The following is a 20,949-nucleotide window of genomic DNA, read 5'->3' on the forward strand; positions in this document are numbered from 1 at the left end:
TGAATCGGTTTGGATCGGTTGATGAACACCCCTACTAGTTTGCAAGTATGTGACACCGCTAATCTGGCTTTTTGACCTTTTTGTCCTTCATTAATTAATTAATAACCATTTTGTCCCTTATCTGAAACTATCTATCAATCTGCCCCTCTTTAATTGATTAACTTGAAGATTTAATCGATTAAATGGTCAAAACTAGCAAAAATGGTTGACTTGGAGATTTAATCGATTAAATCTCCCTCTTAATTGATTTAATCTGTTAAAACTTATATTTAATCGATTAAATATACCAAATGAGCGTGAAAGCATTGATTGATTGCGTTTTGTATTTAATAGGAGCTGATTGCGTTTTGTATTTAATAGGAGTTGAATGTGTTTTGTATTTAATAGGAGCTGATTGCGTTTTATTAGGAGTTGTCATTTTACGAGTTGGTTACAGATTGTCTCCAATTCAAATTTATTTGTAATTTTGAGCCTATTTATGGGCAACATTTCAATGAAATGAGTAATTATACCAAATGAGCGTGAAAGCATTGATTGATTGCGTTTTGTATTTAATAGGAGCTGATTGCGTTTTATTAGTAGTTGTCATTTTACGAGTTGGTTACAAATTGTCACCGATTCAAATTTATTTGTAATTTGTAATTTGTAATTCTGAGCCTATTTATGAGCAACATTTCAATGAAATGAGTAATTATACCAAACAAGCGTTAAAGCATTGATTGATTGCGTTTTGTATTTAATAGGAGCTGATTGTGTTTTGTAATTATACCAAATGGGCAACAAAACGCAATCAGCTCATATTAAATACAAAACACATTCAACTCCTATTAAATACAAAACGCAATCAGCTCTTATTAAATACAAAACACATTCAACTCATATTAAATACAAAACGCAATCAATCAATGTTTTCACGCTCATTTGGTATAATTACTCATTTAATTGAAATGTTGCCCATAAATAGGCTCAGAATTACAAATTACAAATAAATTTGAATCGGTGACAATCTGTAACCAACTCGTAAAATGGCAACTCCTAATAAAACGCAATCAGCTCCTATTAAATACAAATCGCAATCAACTCTTATTAACTTGCTGATTTGCTTCATGTGCATGGAATCTGCTTTTTTTTTATGGAGGAGATTTGACATTTATTGCCTGTTGGGAGATTTAATCGATTAACTTGAAGATTTAATCGATTAAATCTTCAAGTCAACCATTTTTGCCAGTTTTTACCACTTAATCGATTAAATCTTCAAGTTAATCGATTAGAGAGGGACAGACTGGTAGATAGTTTCGAATAAGGGACAAAATGGTTATTAATTAATAAAGGGTAAAAAGGTCAAAAAGCCTAAAATGGGTTACCCCTTGTGTCCCTCCTTTTTTAAATAAATAAAGAGGGGCAAAGCCCCAAGACAAAAAATGAAACTACAGAGAAGGAGACTGATACTTGGAAGCATCCTTTAGAAGGAGCTCCCTAAGCTGGGAAGGGGGACTATGGTAAACAAGTAAATTCCTATCTCCATAAAGGCCTTTATTAGCAAGTCAATACGCACACGTATTGAATTCCCTGCTGATATGAATGCACCGCATGGTCCAATCCTAAGTAATCAACTTCTGAATTTGAGTGACAACTTGAGAATTTCTTGGGTTGTTTTGGTTGGATTGAATTAAGGTGATGGCATTCAAAACATCGCATCCACTTCTATTTGTATGGGTGCTTATCAACCGATTCAAATCGCGGTGACTGAATCAAAAAATCGATAACTGAATTAACTGAAAATAAAAAAAACGCATATTTTAATTGGATTGGATGGATTTTCGGTTTGGTTGGTGAAAATTGAGATCCAATGTATTATGTACTTATTATTTTTGAAAGACGGTGACTTGAAATTTTGTTATTTTGTAGACTTGGAATCTTAGATGTTATTGATAGCAAACTATATTGTTTTTTTATTTTTTATTGTCTATTAATCGATTTCAACTCTTCTTGAGTTTTAGGATTTGTTTTAGTTTGAAGACTTGAATTTTTCAGTGGTTTATAACTTTATATGGCTTTATTTTGATATAGCTAGTGATTTGTATGGATGAAATTTTAGACTTTTTGAGAAATTGAAAACCAATCAAACCCAGATCGAATAAAATTGGATTGGATCGAATCAGATTTTAAAAAAATCAAACCGAATGGATGATTAAACCGAAAAAATTGAATCGGATGATTTTTGCTTCAAATTCGATCCAATTCAGACCACGAAGACCCCTATCTATTTGTCTAGCACCTGTCCCCTAGGCCAACTCCATGCCTTTAAGAATACCTCAAAGCTCTGCATCTAAAGGGTTATAATAGCCTAGTTTGAGGAAGAAACCGCTAGGGAGGTTCCATTATGGTCTCTGATAAGGCCACCACACTAGCTTCCTTTCTTCAGTATGAAGATGCACCATCTGTATTGATCTTCATCCAACCTTGCAATGGAGGCCGCCACTCACCAGGATGGTTGTCATTAGAGTCGCTACCTTGGATTTTCATCTTCTTGTTCCTAACTGCAATAATCTGAGAAATAGAATCAGCAATCACAATATTACCTCTATATGACCTCGGAAAGCTTTTGCCATTGATACTTTGGTTATGCTAGGACCAAAGAAACCAGCACGAAGGGAAGAAAACATCTCTCCAGTCAGATTGAATATTTCTGCTCCATGCATTATTAACATTCCTACGCAGCCACTCATGAACGTCTAAGGTGAAAAAATATCTGAAGGCACGCGCTCATTGAACCAGTCCCTCCAAATGCTCTGGGCATGCTTGCAATCCCACAGGACATGTAAAATGGATTCTTCCTTGTTGGAACTGTCACTGCAAAAGTTAGTCCCCTCGTTCCACTTGCTCGTTCTGCTTCTGACTCGGAGTCTATTAGGGAGGATCAGCCACATCGTAGTCTTCATACGCTCCGAATCTTTCCAAGACCAACACAACATGACTTGCTCCAATTTTTAAAATGGATTAGAAAATTTTATTCAGCACTACCAACCTGCTTATATATTAAAAATGTGAAAAAAAATAAATTAAAACTTGTGTTGACTAGAGAAATAAAAAATATCAAATAAGGATCAGATAAGTGTACAATAATTAATGATTATTGTTTTATAACAAAAAATGATGAAACAACCCATCTCGCAATAGGTTCAATATGTTTTGACCCCAAACTAATGTGAAATACTTGTTTGTTGTAAAAAAAAGAAAAGCCCAACATGGCCTATAAGGTTTTCTTTTCTTTTTTTGGAGTTACCCAACCCTAATTATCTCTTTGAGACGAGTTGGCTCCCTCCGGTATCGCCACGAGCTTCGACTCTTTGAGCCGGCTATGGGACTAATCCGGAGTGCGGGAGAATAGTGATGGCTAAAGGTTCAGCCCCCTCCCCAAGAATGCATTCAGCGGGAATCGAACACATATCCAACCCCACTAACTCAGCGCCAACTTACAAAGTTGCAAACCAAACTAAAAAAAAATCTCATTCATTAAACAATGTTTCTAATAAGAATTCAAATTATAAAATTCTCAAACATTTTTTTTACGAGATCACAAAGATTTTTAAATCATGTTCATAACAATACATAAAATAATTATTTTTAGGAACTTTTCTTTGCTATTAACAACCTTCATAAATATATTATTTTATTAAAAAAATTAAAAGGTCAACTTGATGGTAGGGGGTGTTTGCGGTCTGGATTGGATCGATTTTGGAAGCAAAAATCATCTGATCCAATCTCTTCGGTTTGATCATGTAATCATCTATTCAGTTTGATTTTTTTTTCAAATCCGATCCAACCAATTTTTTTCAGTTTGGATTGGATCGGTTTTTGATTTTTCGAAAATCCTAAAATTTGTTCATGATTATTATACACATAATATCTTTTGTATATATTGCCTTTGTAAAAAATAAATTTGAAATACAAAAGCATCAGTAAACGATAATATAATTCTTTTTTTGCACAATGAGATATATGAAGTTCTACACAGATAAAATTTTGTTGATGAAATGTGACTAAGTTTTTTCTTGGATTTAATTGATGAGTTAATGGATCTAGGGCTTAAAAATTTTTGGGCTATGATTGGGGAAAGACCGAGTAGGAAGAGAAAAATTAATATATTGGATCGGTTTTCATCAACTAATCCGAAAATCGATCCAATCCAATTAAAATTTACAATTTTTTTCAATTTTCGATTTTTTGATTTTCGATTTATTCGGTTATCGATTTTTCGGATCGGTTACCGCGGTTTGAATCGGTTTAGAACAATTGATGAATACCCCTACTCGACGGCTTTTAGATTGGATTATAACAGTTCTCTAAAAATGCTTTATTTTCTAAAAATGCTTTATTTTCTAAATAGACCAAAGGTAAGAAGATTATAAACTCCTATGTCGTATCGTCTATTTAATTGTCTAATTGTGACTCCCAACCCAACCAACCATATATGGGATTAAACGAACCAACAACGAGTTAAACCCGCTTCCCCCACCTCTAACATGTATCAATACTTTACACATTGTGATTTTTCTTTTTACTAGCCTGATAGGTGGAATAGAATAATTTGTTGAAGCGTAATGATCATACGTCTGTATATAAGAAAAATATTATAAAACCGATCGAAAAGGCCACGTTATTTAAAGGTCACGAAAAGGCAACAAAGTCCGTAAGTGCAGAGTTGATGCCTCAATATAGACAATTTCTTATATATTATCGTGATATTATTTTGAGCAATTTTAATTGTTCATCTCATAGAAAAGTCGTGTAACTATGTAAGTGATGCAGATATCACAAGTTACTAACCATGTATATTTTTTATTTACTTAGAAGACAATAAATATATTATAATGCCAAAGAGGCAACGTTACTTTTTGGCGTCAAGACAACAAAATCTAAACAAGCAAAGTAATTGATTCACGTAAAATTATTTGAGTAGTTTTGTAATTATTTAAAATTAATTTAATTATATTTTAAGTAATTCGGTATACAGTGCCACATTTATATTTTAATTATATAATTTTTTAATTTTAATCCAACAATATTAATTTTGCAATCTTTGAATAGTTTTCGTTTTATATTTTTCCTCAACAGGCCTCTTTCACCCTAATTACTTCAAGGGTTTTATTAATCTCCTTTTACATAAGATAGGTATCTTATGTTGTAGAGAGAAACTAGGTGGGTCTCATTCTGTACCTAGGTAAACGATCTATATAACTAAGGTCAGTATATGAATCTGCTGCGTCTTTGATCTCTTGTGTTGGATCACCTACTCACTACTGCGACAAGGACTGGGTTCCACCATTACAAGAAAAAAGAAAAAGAAAAAAAAAAGTGAGGTGCAAAAATCGAAGTGAGAGAAAATGATATAAGCTACCTCATGTAAAAGGAGACTAATATTTCTCTTACTTCAGCGTGGAAAAAGATAACTGAGCAGAGCGCGTGCCACGTTGATTCCTGAACTTCAAAAGTGTGGATCTTGAAGCTTCTCTTGCAAACTTAGGATTGGGATTTCAATAACCCCTTAAAAAAAATCACAAAATAATTTTTTTAATTAAAAAAATAATTTATTATTTTAACACTCATAATTTTATATCATTTAAGTAAAATTTATATTTAATATATATATATATATATATATATATATATATATATATATATATATATATGATGGTTTTTTATATTATCTTTTTATAAAATTAAGAAGAGAGAAAAAAATATATATTATGAAAAAGAGAGATAATATAAACATACCAAAATATGATTTTCACTTAAAATAACATTTTTTATAATAATATTTTAATAAAAATAACTTTATTTGTTGCAATAAAATCATGTGGAGAATAATTCTTTGATATGTTATTTAACATGATCATAACATACGAGAAGATCTTAATTATTAAAGAACAAATCAACTTTGATAATTTATAACTTCTCCTTGTATTTTTTTTCTTTCTCATTTAATTGATTTATCCTTATATGATTATAGTCCTTGGTATAACATTATCATATTAAATAACATCTAAGAGGATCACTTCTAATCTTATGAGGAAATAGGTGAGAAAATGAAAAAATAAATTCCACCTACGATAGATAAACTTTTCTTTGATTTGCAGCAAAAATATTAACCATTTAAATAATTATTTAATATTTATTTAGAAAATATCAAAAAATGTATCTATATAAATTATTGAATACTTTACTATGTACAATTAATATTAGGAAAAATTAGTTAAGAAATTGAAAATTATTAAAATATTTATTTCATAAAAAGTAACCCTTCCGTATATGTAAGAAAATACTTAAACAAAATAAAATATAAATGATCTCCAAAAATATATATATATATATATATATATATATATATATATATATATAAGGGTTTGGTGTTTGTCATTTTAAATAACATAAGTTATGTCATTTTAGGAGAGAGATAGATCCAAAAAAACGGAAATCATGACTGGGAAAGAGAGAAAGTGAGTAATTTTTTTAATTTAAAATTCAAATTTTTATATCCCTGTCTATGTCTCTCTTAAAATTAGCGTACGTTCACTTCATCGTTTCTAACGAAACGCAGCCTTATAAATCTTATCCACTCTTCCGAGGTGGTTGTAACATAATAATTGGTGTCTCTCTGAATGGGGAATGGTATGGAGAAGCGTGGACATGAGGAGGAGCAACCTAAACCGGTGGTTCTGATAACGGGTTGCTCTCAGGGAGGGATAGGAAACGCGCTTGCACGCGCCTTCGCTGCCAAGAAGTGCACGGTGGTGGCCACCAGCAGGTCGGTGTCCAGCATGGCGGACCTGGAGCACGACCATAGGTTCTTCTTGCAAGAGCTCGATGTTCAATCCGATGAAAGCGTGCGGCGCGTGGTGAAGAATGTTGTAGAGAAATACGATCAGATTGATGTGCTTGTGAATAATGCTGGAGTTCAGTGTGTGGGCCCACTTGCCGAAGTCCCACTCACTGCCATACAAAACACTTTTGACACCAATGTGTTTGGTTAGTATCCTCTTTCTTTATTATTTGCTCAAAAATTGAGTGACCTTAGTTGTGAACTTTTATCGGTTTCACTCTTGCACGCTTCCATGTTGAACTTCTTGAGAACTTTGCATATTTTTGCTGCCATACCAATATTTCATTTTGCTTTTGTTGTGCCAACAAGGATATTGTCATAAGCATATCAAATAGTATAAAAAGGACTGAATTGCAGAAAAATTTGCTACTTGATAAACATATCAAATATCATGTACGTGCCTAAAAAATAGATCTTAACAGCAACTTTGACTATTTATTGCCTAAAAGATAGCATTGGAAAAACTGATTTTCAGCAGTCTGTTAGCAGCTTCATGAGTCATGCCAGTCAACAATTCAGATACAAGCTCACTTTAAAGTAAATTTTTTTTTTTCTTTTAACTTAATTCTCCTTACTCTTATTTGCTAATTCGGTGTTTGGTTATATTGTAATTTTGATACTACGAAAACCAATATTTGTTTGATTGATGTTATAGGTAGATAGAGAATAGAGATTTATGTTTTGCACATTACTCGCAGAAGGAGTTGTTAATCTGTCACATTAGATTAACCAAATGGGTTAGAGATGCTGCTCAATGATGATATGTATTTCTGATCTGGTTAAGTTCTCCTTGTGTTACCGACTACACAGGAATGAGAGGTGTGCAGCTGCTGCAGGAGAGATTCCTGCATAAACCTGCTGTACCCCAGTTATTTACAGTAGGTCAATAAATGATTGACCCATTATTAATCAATGCTTAACTATCATAATGAATGATTAGATATCTTAATGATTTGTTAATAATATATTAGTATACTACACTCAACTTGGGTACACAGATAACAGATTTATGCTAAAGAATTTCTCCAGCTGTAGACTGTAGTTACTCCTTGCTAAGCCACTCTAAATGAATCTTTTGGGCATCTCTGTGTTTCTGCTTGAATATTATTTGATTCACTACAGTAATTGATGCTGTTTTCATTTCATATTGTTATCTAAAAGGTTCTGTCGCAAGAGAACCAGTTACCTGCCTTTTGTAAAGATTTTGGTGTTCTCTTGGAGAATGCAAGCGATTTGGTTTCTATCTCCTTTTTTCATGGCCCAAAAATGAGGAATGATAGTAGTGTGAGATCAGTCTTTTGGAATTTTATGTCCTGTTCATTCATCTTGGTGTGGTGCACGAGAAACTTCAATGTGATTTTGAAGAGCATAGCATTACTTGGTCAATGTCTATCTAGTATTCAAGACCTTCAATTGCATTTTTAACTAGATTTTATATTTCATTGGGCATACGCAGGTTCCTTGAGAATGGTTCAGGCTGTTGTTCCTCATATGGCAACTAGGAAACAGGGAAAAATTGTGAACATTGGTAGTGTAGCTGCCTTGGCCTCTGGACCTTGGTCAGGCACTTACACTGCTTCTAAAGCTGCTATTCATGCTTTGACAGATACATTAAGGTTTTCTTCTTCTTCAAACTTGCATTGACTTATTGTTCATGTCTGCATCAAATCAACTAAAGGAAACAGTATTGGCGACAGAAATCCACCTTGTTTTTATAGAAACTGCTGCTTTGTCATGTAACAATACACCATATGGGAGTTGGTGGCTGAAATCTGGCAATTATTTACATTTTCTATTTGTTTGACTTTGTCATTTATATTATCTGTCATTCTAATTGTTCTTATTTTCTACATGCACATGTCATATACAGATTGGAACTTGGCCTTCTTGGAATTGATGTTGTCAATGTTGTCCCTGGAGCTATCAAGTCAAATATTGGAGATTCTGCTATAGCCAGCTACAACCGCATGGCTCAGTGGAACTTATTCAAGCCTTATGAAGCAGCAATCCGAGAAAGAGCTGTGTTATCTCAAACGTCCAAGTCTACACCTACGGACGAGTTTGCTAAAAACACTGTAGCTGCCATCCTTAAGAAGAAACCACCTGCATGGTTCTCTTATGGGCATTACTCTACCTTCATGGCTATCATGTACCATCTACCACTCTCTGTAAGAGACCTTGTTTTGAAGAAAGTAATGAAATGCTGAGCTACAGCTGGCTATATCCATCTATTAGCTTGTATGATGATGGACACTATATAAAGCATTCCATTTTAGCAGGAGATATCATTGCGGAATGCCTTTTTAGAGCTTGATTGTGTTTAATTCCAGTTTACAAATATCCTGCCGAACATAATTCCGAATAAAATTTAACCAAACTGAGCATATAGTTTTTATAGCGACTGTGTGGCTGACTTTACCAAATTACCTCTTTGCAATTCTCCAGTTCACAAACTAGATAATGATGACAACATATGTGCGTAACTGCGTATTACGGATGAAAAAAAAAAAAGAGGAGTTTAATTACTGGCACTGCGCCCTGTGACTATGTTCTACAAGCAAAAAGAGGGTTTCTGTGGCCAATGCGTTTGTTTGGACTCTTTCCCCTCACCAGAATCTAGTGGCCAGCAAATTGAACTAATTCTTTGGCTGACTTTCCTTCACAAAATCGAGGGATTATGGTCGCGGACATGCAGTTCGTGTTTGAATCGTTTCCAAGGTTCAGACTTCCATGAATTATTTGATTAGCTAATATTATACCAGGAAATTACATCAAAATATTTGTTTATTTTTATTATTTTATTTTATTTATTTATTTTTTAGGGTAGAATCAATGCTTGGTTCATAATATCTCTGTTCACTCAGGGTCCAGTGAATTTGTTCACCCATATAGAATATTGAGTAGACTAAGGTAGTGTTTGGTTCAGGATATTGAAATATTTTCCCATGCATCTGACTTTGGTATTCTGTGTAGTCCATGCTTGGTACAGGATATTGAAACATTTCGCCAGCAAACATATTTGTCTAGCGTTTGAAAAATGCTTGTACAATAGAGTAGAAAACACTGTTCTGAAAGACCACTTCGAAGATGGTATTTGTAGTTAACCGGCTAAATGGTAAGAAGGGCAAGCAAATGCAGACCAAAATACCCCTTTCTTTCTCATACTTCTTATCTACAAGGAGAAATTGGTTCATGACTGTGTTCACCATGAATGTGGGTTTACTAATGGCATTAGAATTCTGGTGTCGAAAACAAATGATGAGCCTCAAGTATGAGGGCAAAGATGGCCTCTTTTGCAGTTTTTGGAACTATGGCATTTGGTACTTGGTTCTTGTGATCAGGTATTTAGTGGTTGGTTGACTTGTGTGGGAGTTTGCTTTCTAGTCTTTTTCTTTGTTTTTCAGTTATTGGAGATTGGTTACTAGTTTGGACCAATGTTGTTCGTGCAGGGAAACGGATCGGCCATGTCAATGAACTTGCGTAAACCGCGTTAGATCGGCCGAGTTTAACAAAATCAGTGACCCACGAGTTAATATGACCCGGTAGAGCTGTAAACAGTGACATAACTGAAGTTCACTGTGTCTTTAAATGAGTTCTGAGAAGAAATTGCAGGGCAAATCATGATTTCCAGATTCAGAATTCAATCTGAAAACAAGAAGAGAAAAAATACCATTTTTAATAAAGGGTTTTATGTTATATATATATTCACATTCAATAAGTATAAAAAAGGGTTACTTTAGTATTTTTAACCAATTTTTTCATCAATATTTTCCCTTCAACCAAACATACACTCAGAAAATTTAACCCAATTTCTCCGATAATATTTCGGCATACCAAACAATTTTTTTTAAACTTTCATGCCAAAATCACTTTCCCACCATATTCCTATTAATTATATTTCCCTGGTAAAAAAAATTTTCTCTTCTACCAAACACCCCCTAGTTTCCTTTCACATCCCTGGGGAAATCTGGTAGTCTTGCTTCCATACAAATGCGAGCTCAGTTCCAGTCCCAGCGTACCATTGGCAAAAAAATAAAATTCCCAATCTCCAGAATTCGCTTGTTTCAAAAAAAGGTCATGTTGACTACAGTCTAGCTAATGTAGTCTGTAGGTCTCATATAGAATGCTGGTAATTAGGATAGTACACCATTCCTGGTGGCTGAAGTGGCTGGAAATTAAGAGGTGCTGGGGCTTGCTGGGTTATTGGTATTGCTTGATGCTGAGTTGTTTGCAGTGTCTGATATGTCAAAGGCACCATTGTCCCCACCACATGGGGTGGGGGCGGTACTGGTGGTAATGATGGGATGCTACCATAACCATATGGAGAGATAGCCCCACCTGTTGACTGCACGTATTGCTGGGACGATGGATTACAAAGCATGTGATATTGACCTTGTGATGAAGGGACTGCTGCATTCTGCATGGTTTGTTGCGTTACCAGAACTGAAGGATATGAATGGTTTGGTGCGGCAATCAACTGTTGTGAGGACATAAAGATATGCGGATCTGAACTAGGCATTGACATCTCATGTTTTGATGTGGACTCAGAGGTTTGCCCAGCATTTTTTGCCTCTTCTGCTGCAAATGTTGAGAGAACAGAAGCCATGATCAATTGAGATGACGAAGAAGCTGCAAGCTTGTCTGCAACTTCAGCAGCTATTGTTGCAGCTGACTTTTTAGTTGCTGCTGCTGATTTTGCATTTGCATCAGTAGCTGAAGTTGTTGCAGTGGATGCTTTCTGTGAAGAATCTTCATTATCAAGTCGCTCCCGCATACTGCTAGCCTCTTCTACTTGTGCTTGTGCAACCTATAGTATCATTAATCAGATATATAAGCATAAAGTTTAAATTTGTTAACATTTTATTAGCCAAATCATATCCAAGTTCCGGTAAGGAAAGCAGACTCAACAAGTAATAAATGGCACTCGACGCGTAACAAGAACTTATTTACTCCAGATTTGTGCGTCCTTCACTGAGTAATTCACCAACCGAAACTGCTTTTTTTCTTTATAAATAGAGCTTATTACACTGACCTCCCTTAGGGTTTATGAAACTTAAGCAAACACCCAGTCTCTACTCTAGTTTAAGAAATTTCACTGACCTCCCCTTTTAAATTTTCATCAGACAAGCATCACCTCTCATTTAAATTTGTTCCAAACCCAATCCCCTGAAAAGAGAGAGAGAGAGAGAGGTGTTTTGAGTAGGTTTCATAAACTTCAAGGGAGGTCGGATCAATGTTATTTTTTCTTCTATTAAATGTTTTGAAACTGTCCACAACATGAGCACTGCAGTAACTTCACCATATGCTTAATTACAACTTCTTAGAGACACCATTAGAGAAGTAATTAAATGGTGAGGAACCAAAATAAATGATCAACGAATATCACTTTCACATCTGATAAGAAACTAGTCAAAATACGACAGCCTTCAGTGGAAAAGAATCATGAATAGTCCATACCTGCATCTGAGTACGAACATCCTCTAGTTCAGATTCCTAGTACAAATACACACAAACAATAGAAAGAAGATGCAGTTATAAACAACCAAAGACTTAATAACTGCAGAATGTAAATACAGAAAATTATTGACCACATGGGCATTATAACTTACCTGCTCATGCAAAGCTTCTTTTAACTGAGATACAAGCGCTACTCTACTTGCTTCAACTAATTTAAGCTTTTCTATGCATTGCTTCAGGAGATTTTCTTCCTCCTCTAGTTTCTTTGACAAAGTTTTTCGTTTAGGATCCTTAGCTGAAAAACAAAGCAATATTAGAATCCTAATTTCCAAAATTCAGGTGTTACTTCAGTTCTGTTGTATGCTTACCAATAGTGCATGCGATATCAACATCTTTTTCCATCTTCCTCACATGCTGAACAGCAGACTTGCATTTACTCATCTCGGCATCTTCAATGGATTGTTCACTGAACACCAAATGAAATGCGGACACTATTTTTTCTGCTGTACCTCCTACGGACAATTTCTGGCATCAATACAATATCATGGAAGTGAGATATGAAAGAAGCATTGTAAAACACTTCAAAGTATGTAATCATCTAGCATCAATAAAATGATTTAACTATGAAATGGGGAGAGGCGGGAGTGGAGCCACAAAGGCCCCAAGTAACTCAGTCTCTCACCGATTTGATGGAGCGGAAATCCCTTTTCATAATTCTTATAGAACGTGATCGCTTTTTCCTGAATTCCAACGGTGGAGGTACCTTTTCTCCAAGCATTAGATCTTTAAGGTTCCGAGCTCGAGATCCAAACACTCTCCTTTGCTCCCATATTTCAACCTAAAGTTAGGTATGAACCAAGTTAATAGACCAATATCATGGTATGCAAATCATATGATCAGCATTTATATGCCATATCCGAAATTTCACCCATGCATGAAAATCTATCTGCAACGACTTTATATTCAATTCTTCCACACCCCTTTTTTCCATTTATTGATTGGCATGGTTGTATTCACTTGAATACTTACATCAAACACGGTAAAAGGAGCTTACCAGTCTAGATGCCACGTGCTTTCCATGATCATCACCTTTCTCAATAACATCTTTAAGTGCTGCTGGAAGAACCTTCCAAAACTCTGTAACAAATTCATTTCCTTTACGCTTGCTGTTCTGCAGGATGTCATTTCCAAGATACAGAAGGGGAACTCTTTGAACCATCTCTGATTTGTCAAATTGTTTTTTCCAATTTGCAACAACAAGTTCTGCTTTGCTCTGGTGAAATATACACCAGTGTGATAAAGCTATACCAAAAGTTAACGATAACAACATACATCACATTAACAACTAATATGCATAACAACAACAAAAAGCCTTTACCACTAGGTGTTGTCAGCTACATGGATAAAAAGACACCATTGTGTTATGTTAACAACCAGTGATTCATAAAATTAATTGAAGCTAAATATGCAGTAAAACTAAACTGTTTTAAAGAATAAAATAAAATTCATGTCAAAAGACTAATTAAAAAAAGTCTACTCCACATTCACCATATACACCTACCAATTAGTCTTAAAAATGAAACATAAGTGACAAATTCTGATGTTCCAATAATTTGACTTGGTATCATGAAACAAGAATTAGTCCAAGGGCTTTGTGCCAAAAAATGCATTTGTTTCTCTTCCTTCATCATTTGTATCGTAAAATAATAGTATAAAGTCTACTAAATTTGTGCTAAAGCGAATAATTTGCTTGTGAGAAATTCAAGTCATTCAAACATGAAAAGGATCATAACATCTCATAGTATTATGTTTGGGCAACTATAAATGTGCATTTGCTACGCCCACAATAATAATCTGAATCAAGCAATTAAAACTTGTAGTACAATAGTTATTCTCAATTCATGAATAAAAGACGACCTGGAAAATTGAAAGACAAAACAATTCCCTTGAGCACCTGAAAACATAAGTAAATCCTTACATTATCCCAAGATTATCAAATTGAAACAGTAATTCTGAAAAGGGTAACACTATTAACACCAAAACTGTTTACCAAATTAACATACCGAAGTTAACTGGCTATATGAAACTCCTGACTCCGGATTTGAATTGTCTACTGCCAGCCTAGGTCATTTATCAGAGATGCCACCAAGTTTGGTAAACATATTCGATATATATAGTAGTTTAGTTTCAATTAATTAGAACATATATAGACCTTGACACAACGGTTGGTGTTCCTTATTCATCTAAAATTCAGATAATCAATGCAAAGAATTAGCAAAGAACGTTCATTCAGTAACCAAAAACAAGTTAATGAAGCACAGCCAAATAGTCCTAGTTCAAGCAGAACAAGTCACAGCAGATAGCTTGATCCCAGTGCTGAATCTGGAATCCCAAAGCAACAACAACAACAACATTAATCAAGTAATAGAAAACAAAAAAAAGGATACTTTCAATGCACTGTTGGGTGCTATTAAGCTTGGAAAGCTTGTCCACAAGTATCTGCTCGCTGAAAACGCTATTCATGTTCAACTCTTTCCCTCACCAGAAATGATATAAGCGAAACCCTGTGCCCCTACAAAACCAATTTATCGAAAACAAACCAGGGAAAGTCTCAATTTTCGAATAATAAAACCCTAGAACAGAATTGGGACCATAACAAGCTTCAATATCAATATCATCACCCAATTCGCTAATAAAAAAAATAAAAAAAACGAGTGCAAAGCAACGAAACCCGAATAATTAAGCGAATGCAGAGCATAAAGGAGAAGGAATTGAGCTGAGATACCAGTAGCAACAATGCATGGGCTGGGGAATCGGGACTGATCAAAACGACCACGTTTTGGGTTCACAGAGACATGAAGAAACAGAGGGAGAGAACCGTTTGCTCTGAGAGAAGAGAATCGAGGAATTAGTGAAGGAGGATACGGGGTATTGTAGATTTCGCAAAACCCTAAGAACGATTCATTAATTTTTGCGTGTAGAAGAATAGGGGGGGAGATGGAAGCACGAAAGAGTTTCAGCAGCAGAAGAAGAAGAAGAACGATACGTTACTTAGAGAGGTTTAAGTTCGGGGTTGGGCCATTTGGCGCAAAATCTTTTTTTTTTTTTTTTCTAGATTCAAGAAAAATAAACTTTTATTTATTTATTTATTTTAACTTGAAAAATACTTTATCTATTTGCTTCGAGTTAATTATACAATTTTTATTTCATTTCATAGTTGCACAAACATAAGGGGAAAATGGGAGTGGATCCTCTATGTGAAAAAGTGATCATGTTTTTTTTATCACAATCACTCATTGATAATGAGATAAGAAAGAGAAAATTGTATAATTTTTAAATGAGTAGTTGTGATCAAATAACATGACCACTTTTTCACATGAGAAGATCCACTCCCGTAAAAAATAGGCTAAAGATTCAAATGACTCATAGTTGCACAAACATAAGGGGAAAATGGGAGTGGATCCTCTCATGTGAAAAAGTGATCATGTGATCATGTTTTTTTTATCACAATCACTCATTCATGATGAGATAAGAAAGAGAAAATTGTATAATTTTTAAATGAGTAGTTGTGATCAAATAACATGACCACTTTTTCACATGAGAGGATCCACTCCCGAAAAAAATAGGCTAAAGATTCAAATGAGCCATCTATCAAGTTTTCACAGCTCTAAATTATCCACCCCATTATCATTGGAACCCTAACTTCCCTACACATAAATGGTTCATTATATTTTTAGTTATTCTTTGAAGCATTTGCTTCAAATTTAAAATTTAAAATTTACGAATACTGTTGCACTTAAGCTATTATAAACCCCCTCCCCTTCCTCTTCCCACAAATTTGCTTGCACTGAGAAATTTTATACAAGTATTGTGGAATCTTCTGAAATAGCATCATTGTATCAGATTCCATAACTACATCAGCACATAATTCGCACCATATATCCTACGATTTTTTATATCAAACACAGGTCACAGAATGAAGGATGCGTTGGCAAATCAACCCATAAATCTGCTAATCAACCTTCCTAACGGAGCCAGACCACAGACTCCTGCATGTCAAACACACCACGAGGTTTGGTGAAGAGAAACAGTGTGCTCAACCAACACACTGATATAAAATGGCATTCAACAAAAGAAAACACTCATCAAGAAAAAGCTAAGCACAATTAACGCAGCGATCCCATAATTCAGTTCCATGGCAGGAGAAAAACATTATCTAACGTCAATTTCTTTCGTCGAAGTTCAAGATGTTTTGACAATGGTTCACTTTAAATTAATTCAAACAGCGGTGAAAATCTATCCACCCAAGTAGATCTTAGTTTATGACGTTCTAAAACTAAACAAATAAAGTCTCAAGATGCATTGGCAATGACAAATTCTTCCTGAGGCGAACCCCAGCAGACATCGCAAAATGCATTCACAATACTTCCATACCACTAACTAACACGGTAGCCAAAAAAAAAAAAAAAACCGTTAAAGCTGCCAAGGATGAATTGTAGGCTAATAGCCTACTGCCTCGTGCTTTTACCCTGTGCTGCAAGTTTTGCGGCAACTTGCTCTTCAGACAAAGGTAAATAGTAGATCCGAGGAGTTGCTGTGGTTTTGCGGAAGAGATCATCGAGAGTGACAATGGGTGGGTCAACTTTCTCAGGAAGGGGTGGTGGGGATGGAAGCCGTTCTCTTGCCACTGGTGGGGGCTTTGACAATGGTGGTGGAGGCGGGAGAGTAACTGGAACTGTATGTTGCTCCCTGTGCTGACGGGGGGACGGTTCTGGCTTTGAGGAAGGTGGTGCTGGAGGAACTGTTGGAACAATGTTGACAGAGGCAACCTGAGTAGGAGGAGCTTCTAACTTCATTTTCACTTCTTCAGGATCAACATACTCAGCAACTAAGAGGCGACCACCATTTGGAGGCCATTGCAAATTATACACAGCATTTCGTGTCTCAATGGCTTCTTCAATGGACGAGTACTGCACCAAAAAACAACAAAAGATTACTTAGAATTATATTATAAATGCAATAACATCAGGTGGGAATTTACAGTAGAAGGCAGGCAAAGAGATAAGAAGCAAGTCTTACAGTGACATAGCAATGGGTCTTTATTTGGTCCATCCAGAAACTGCTAACATTCCCATTCTTACCAAGAAGTTCTTGAACTGCCTTCAGGGTAAATGGCCGGAGGAAACGGTCAATCCTGAGGGAATTAGTTGGGGACCTTTGTGATGGTGGAACTGCCAAAAATTAAAGATAACATTATTTAGACTTAAAAAGCAGAGAGAAAGAAGACACAACACATACCGCAATGACAACAACCAGAAATATAATTATGTAAATGCATAAAACAACAAATAACAACCACGCCTTATCTCTCTAAGTAAATGCATACATGCACAGAAAATCAACCAATAAGTTATAATGTATCTTCGAAAAAATTTATCAGTTTAAGATGTGCACAAAATGTGCTTTGAGAAGTGTCCAGAGTTAAAATTTGAAAGTGCCAGGAAATTATTTATTCATTTATTTATTTGAGCTACTAAGTTAAGAATTGAAAATTGATATCCATTAATACAACACCAGAAACAGGAGTGCCAGTTCTTCACAGGTTTACCCCAATCAAAATAATGTCAACTTACCACTGCGTTCTTTAGGTGCATCATCAGTGGCAGAGGAATCAGACCTGGCGAAGTTGCGTTTCAGAGCAACTGGCTCATCCTTGGGTGTGGTAGCAGGTCTGGGAGTGGTGCTCTGCGGATCTGGTCCTTTAACTGTTTCAGTGTTCCACCTGCGTTGCCTTTTTGTAGGCTCACTGTTCCCAACTGATGCTTGTTCTGTGACAAAATATCCCATATAATTCAGGGTGATTAAAACATACAAAAAAGAAGCTTATTTATCACTAAGAACAAATAATAACAACAGCATACCAGGAATGCAACATATATTGCACATATAATTTGTTGTTTGCCCTTAGGAATGCAACCATTAAATTTAAAAAAGTAAAAAGAAAAAATCTATTTCAGAGGACAAAGAGAAGAAATATATGATGCTTACCATGAAATTTTCGTTTCTCAGCCAAAGCAACAGGACTAATGTCAATATCTTGGTGGGTATCACCTTTTCCTGCAGATAGACCATCTCCCACAACTATAGTAATGTTTTCCTCTTTCACAATCGGCACTTCAATACTCTCCACTTTGTCTCTAAGTTCATCAACATTAAACTTAGAATCAAATTGCTTAGTCTCAGGCAAATCCTCTTCCATGGAATCATCACCAGAACTTCGGTCCAAGTTCAACTTTTCTGGATACCCCACATCATCACTGCTATTGGTTTTGTTCAAGTCTGGACTTGTAATATTATTGTTATTTTCTTCAACAGATGCCTTTTTCTCATGCAGTCCTCCACCATCCATTGAATGTGATTCATCATAAACGGGTACATCATTTCTGGATGATGGTTCTTCCACCATCTCCGGCCTAACAATATCTTGTTCTAATTTGACATTATCAGTAATTATAGTATCCTTTAGTTCATTCTTTTGATTAATTGACACAGAATCAGTAGAAATAGAATCAGATTTTACTTGAGACCCTAAACTAGGGTTGACCTCAGATACCTGGTTTTCTGGAACAGAAGAGTTGGGCACGAGATCCTCGGACAGGGGCTTTGTGTCACACTCCATTTGGGGCTTCGAGTCCTCATTATCCAGCTGCACCTTTAACTCCTCATTCTCCAGCTTGGTTGTTGAATCATCATTATTCTTTTCTGCACTATAAGAATACTGACCACTGTCTACTGCTTCTGTTAACACACTCTCAGTGACTGTAATGGTGGTCTCCACAGCAGAAGCATGAGTAGTTAGCTCTTCACCCACATTAGATGAATCTACACCAGCTGGCAAGCCCGTATGCTCAAACTCTTCATCCATGGCTGACACACTATTATTGATGTCAACTGGGATGGTAACATCATCCTGCTTGTCATTCTTATTGCTGTCACTATCCACAACCTCCGGAATCTTTTCCGGGTTTTCCATTTCAGTTGGTTCAACTACATCCCTATTCCCCTTTTCAGCAGTTTCAAATGTTTTGGTAGCATCATCCTGCTTGTCATTCTTATTGCTGTCATTATCCACAACCTCCAGAATCTTTTCTGAGCTTTCCGTTTCAATCGGTTGAACTACATCGCTGTTCCCTTTTTCAGCAGTTTCAAATGTTTTGGTAGCATCATCCTGCTTGTCATTCTTATTGCTGTCATTATCCACAACCTCCGGAATCTTTTCTGTGTTTTCCATTTCAATCGGTTCAACTACATCACTGTTCCCTTTTTCAGCAGTTTCAAATGTTTTGGTAGCATCATCCTGCTTGTCATTCTTATTGCTGTCATTATCCACAACCTCCGGAATCTTTTCTGTGTTTTCCGTTTCAATCGGTTCAACTACATCGCTGTTCCCTTTTTCAGCAGTTTCAATTGTTTTGACACTTTCACTTTCAATTATATTAACTTCTTCAGCATCCACAGCAACTTCCTGCGAATCCTTTACCTCAGCTACATGACCATCGAATCCATTGGCCTCATCCTTCTGAGAAGCCTCAGCAGCCTCCCTTTCAACACGAAGGGCTTCATCCAAACGCTTGACTAAATCATCCTTCAAACCTTTCGTAGTTAACTTCCTTCTCTTCAGCTCCTCTTTGAGCTCAGTAACCTTCCACTGATGAATGGGCCGATTGTCAAGAATTGGATATCTTGATGACATTATATCCAAATACAAATCACCAATCACCTTCCTTAACCTGGATTCAGCAATTAAAATGTGATACATAATCAACAACAGAGAAACAAACAACCTATCATTCAAACAGCATATAACCTAAAATAAGGACATGGTTTGTCATAAATCACTGCAAACTGAACTGAATGCGTAAAACAAGCTGATGCATACAAATTATTCGTTAAAATTACAACCTTGATGAAAGATTTTGGTCAAGAAAGATAAATGAGTCCCAAAGTGCTAGGGGCAAGATCCAAGAGAACCAAACCAACAAAACATATAAGTACACATGCAATTTCAAAGAAAATAATATTCGGCAATAGATGAATAAAAAAACGAAAAAAAAAAAAGGTTCATTTTTCAACTGAGAGAAAGAGAATAGGAAATTACTCAGAATGATGATAATTTGGGGGAAATCGAGAAAGAGGCTCGACGCTATTGCTTATGGAAACCCTAATTTGAGAAGAGAAAAGCGAGCACACTAGAGAAGAAGAAACAGAGAGGCATCGAAGATTAAAGTCCCGAACATAACAACAACGAATGCACTCTCTTCAATTTACTCTTTGTACTCCTTTCCTTTTCCTGAAAACACCGAAACATATATAATGTCTAAACCAAAATCAAAAAATACAAAACCAAATACGCTAAATTAAAATTCAATATCAGCAAATGTTTTATCCTAAAAAAAAAAAAAAAAATTTGAAGGGTGAGATTTTTGGGAAGTGAGAAACTGCTTCGCTAATTCTTTTTCAAGCCTTCTAGGGCTTCTTTCTCTCTCTTTTTCTTATTCGTTTTCTTTTGAGGAGAAAGAGGGGGTCCTTTGTTCCGTTCTGTGATGAAA

At 35.5% G+C, this 20,949-nt stretch overlaps 3 protein-coding genes across 5 annotated transcripts; 1 reads left to right on the forward strand and 2 right to left on the reverse strand.

The window, feature by feature from the left end:
• The first annotated feature begins 6,605 nt into the window (after positions 1-6,605).
• On the forward strand, positions 6,606-9,164 carry LOC133284443 (short-chain dehydrogenase ptmH-like). Its single transcript, XM_061481453.1, has 3 exons — positions 6,606-7,029; positions 8,340-8,499; positions 8,754-9,164. The coding sequence occupies exons 1-3, from the start codon at positions 6,663-6,665 to the stop codon at positions 9,088-9,090; spliced, it is 864 nt and encodes a 287-aa protein (XP_061337437.1). The 5' UTR covers positions 6,606-6,662; the 3' UTR covers positions 9,091-9,164.
• Positions 9,165-10,335: 1,171 nt separating this feature from the next.
• On the reverse strand, positions 10,336-15,351 carry LOC133284442 (uncharacterized). 3 transcript variants are annotated; one of them, XM_061481452.1, is made up of 9 exons: positions 14,553-14,912; positions 14,404-14,461; positions 14,258-14,294; positions 13,395-13,613; positions 13,023-13,178; positions 12,709-12,865; positions 12,493-12,635; positions 12,341-12,376; positions 10,336-11,690 (listed from the first exon to the last, which is right to left on the reverse strand). In XM_061481452.1, the coding sequence occupies exons 4-9, from the start codon at positions 13,557-13,559 to the stop codon at positions 10,998-11,000; spliced, it is 1,350 nt and encodes a 449-aa protein (XP_061337436.1). In that variant the 5' UTR covers positions 13,560-13,613; positions 14,258-14,294; positions 14,404-14,461; positions 14,553-14,912; the 3' UTR covers positions 10,336-10,997. The 3 variants fall into 3 exon arrangements, with proteins under 3 accessions (XP_061337436.1, XP_061337433.1, XP_061337434.1); XM_061481449.1 differs by lacking the exons at positions 14,258-14,294; positions 14,404-14,461 and adding an exon at positions 15,126-15,351 and having other exon boundaries at positions 13,395-13,642; positions 14,788-14,912; XM_061481450.1 differs by having other exon boundaries at positions 14,404-14,912.
• Positions 15,352-16,541: 1,190 nt separating this feature from the next.
• Positions 16,542-20,906, reverse strand: LOC133284446 (uncharacterized). Its single transcript, XM_061481458.1, has 5 exons — positions 20,499-20,906; positions 18,389-20,130; positions 17,974-18,168; positions 17,420-17,571; positions 16,542-17,310 (listed from the first exon to the last, which is right to left on the reverse strand). The coding sequence occupies exons 2-5, from the start codon at positions 20,091-20,093 to the stop codon at positions 16,849-16,851; spliced, it is 2,514 nt and encodes an 837-aa protein (XP_061337442.1). The 5' UTR covers positions 20,094-20,130; positions 20,499-20,906; the 3' UTR covers positions 16,542-16,848.
• Positions 20,907-20,949: the final 43 nt, after the last annotated feature.

Source organism: Gastrolobium bilobum, unplaced genomic scaffold (genome assembly GCF_033153095.1).
Source record: "Gastrolobium bilobum isolate Gb01-03AN ecotype WA unplaced genomic scaffold, APGP_CSIRO_Gbil_v1 utg2164, whole genome shotgun sequence".
In the NCBI taxonomy this organism is placed as follows: domain Eukaryota; kingdom Viridiplantae; phylum Streptophyta; class Magnoliopsida; order Fabales; family Fabaceae; genus Gastrolobium; species Gastrolobium bilobum.

Excerpts from the sequence above, each read along its gene's own strand:
- LOC133284442 (XM_061481449.1), bottom strand. The coding sequence starts at position 14,863 with ATGAATAGCGTTTTCAGCGAGCAGATACTTGTGGACAAGCTTTCCAAG. Across the intron at positions 13,643-14,787 it reads CACCCAACAGTGCATTGAAA|CTTTATCACACTGGTGTATA; the intron begins GTATCCTTTTTT and ends CTTTTGGTATAG. Across the intron at positions 12,636-12,708 it reads TGATATCGCATGCACTATTG|CTAAGGATCCTAAACGAAAA; the intron begins GTAAGCATACAA and ends TTTGTTTTTCAG.
- LOC133284446 (XM_061481458.1), bottom strand. The coding sequence starts at position 20,093 with ATGTCATCAAGATATCCAATTCTTGACAATCGGCCCATTCATCAGTGG. Across the intron at positions 18,169-18,388 it reads TGAGAAACGAAAATTTCATG|AACAAGCATCAGTTGGGAAC; the intron begins GTAAGCATCATA and ends ATTTTGTCACAG. Across the intron at positions 17,572-17,973 it reads TGCACCTAAAGAACGCAGTG|TTCCACCATCACAAAGGTCC; the intron begins GTAAGTTGACAT and ends AATTTTTGGCAG.
- LOC133284443 (XM_061481453.1), top strand. The coding sequence starts at position 6,663 with ATGGGGAATGGTATGGAGAAGCGTGGACATGAGGAGGAGCAACCTAAA. Across the intron at positions 7,030-8,339 it reads TTTTGACACCAATGTGTTTG|GTTCCTTGAGAATGGTTCAG; the intron begins GTTAGTATCCTC and ends GGGCATACGCAG. Across the intron at positions 8,500-8,753 it reads GCTTTGACAGATACATTAAG|ATTGGAACTTGGCCTTCTTG; the intron begins GTTTTCTTCTTC and ends TGTCATATACAG.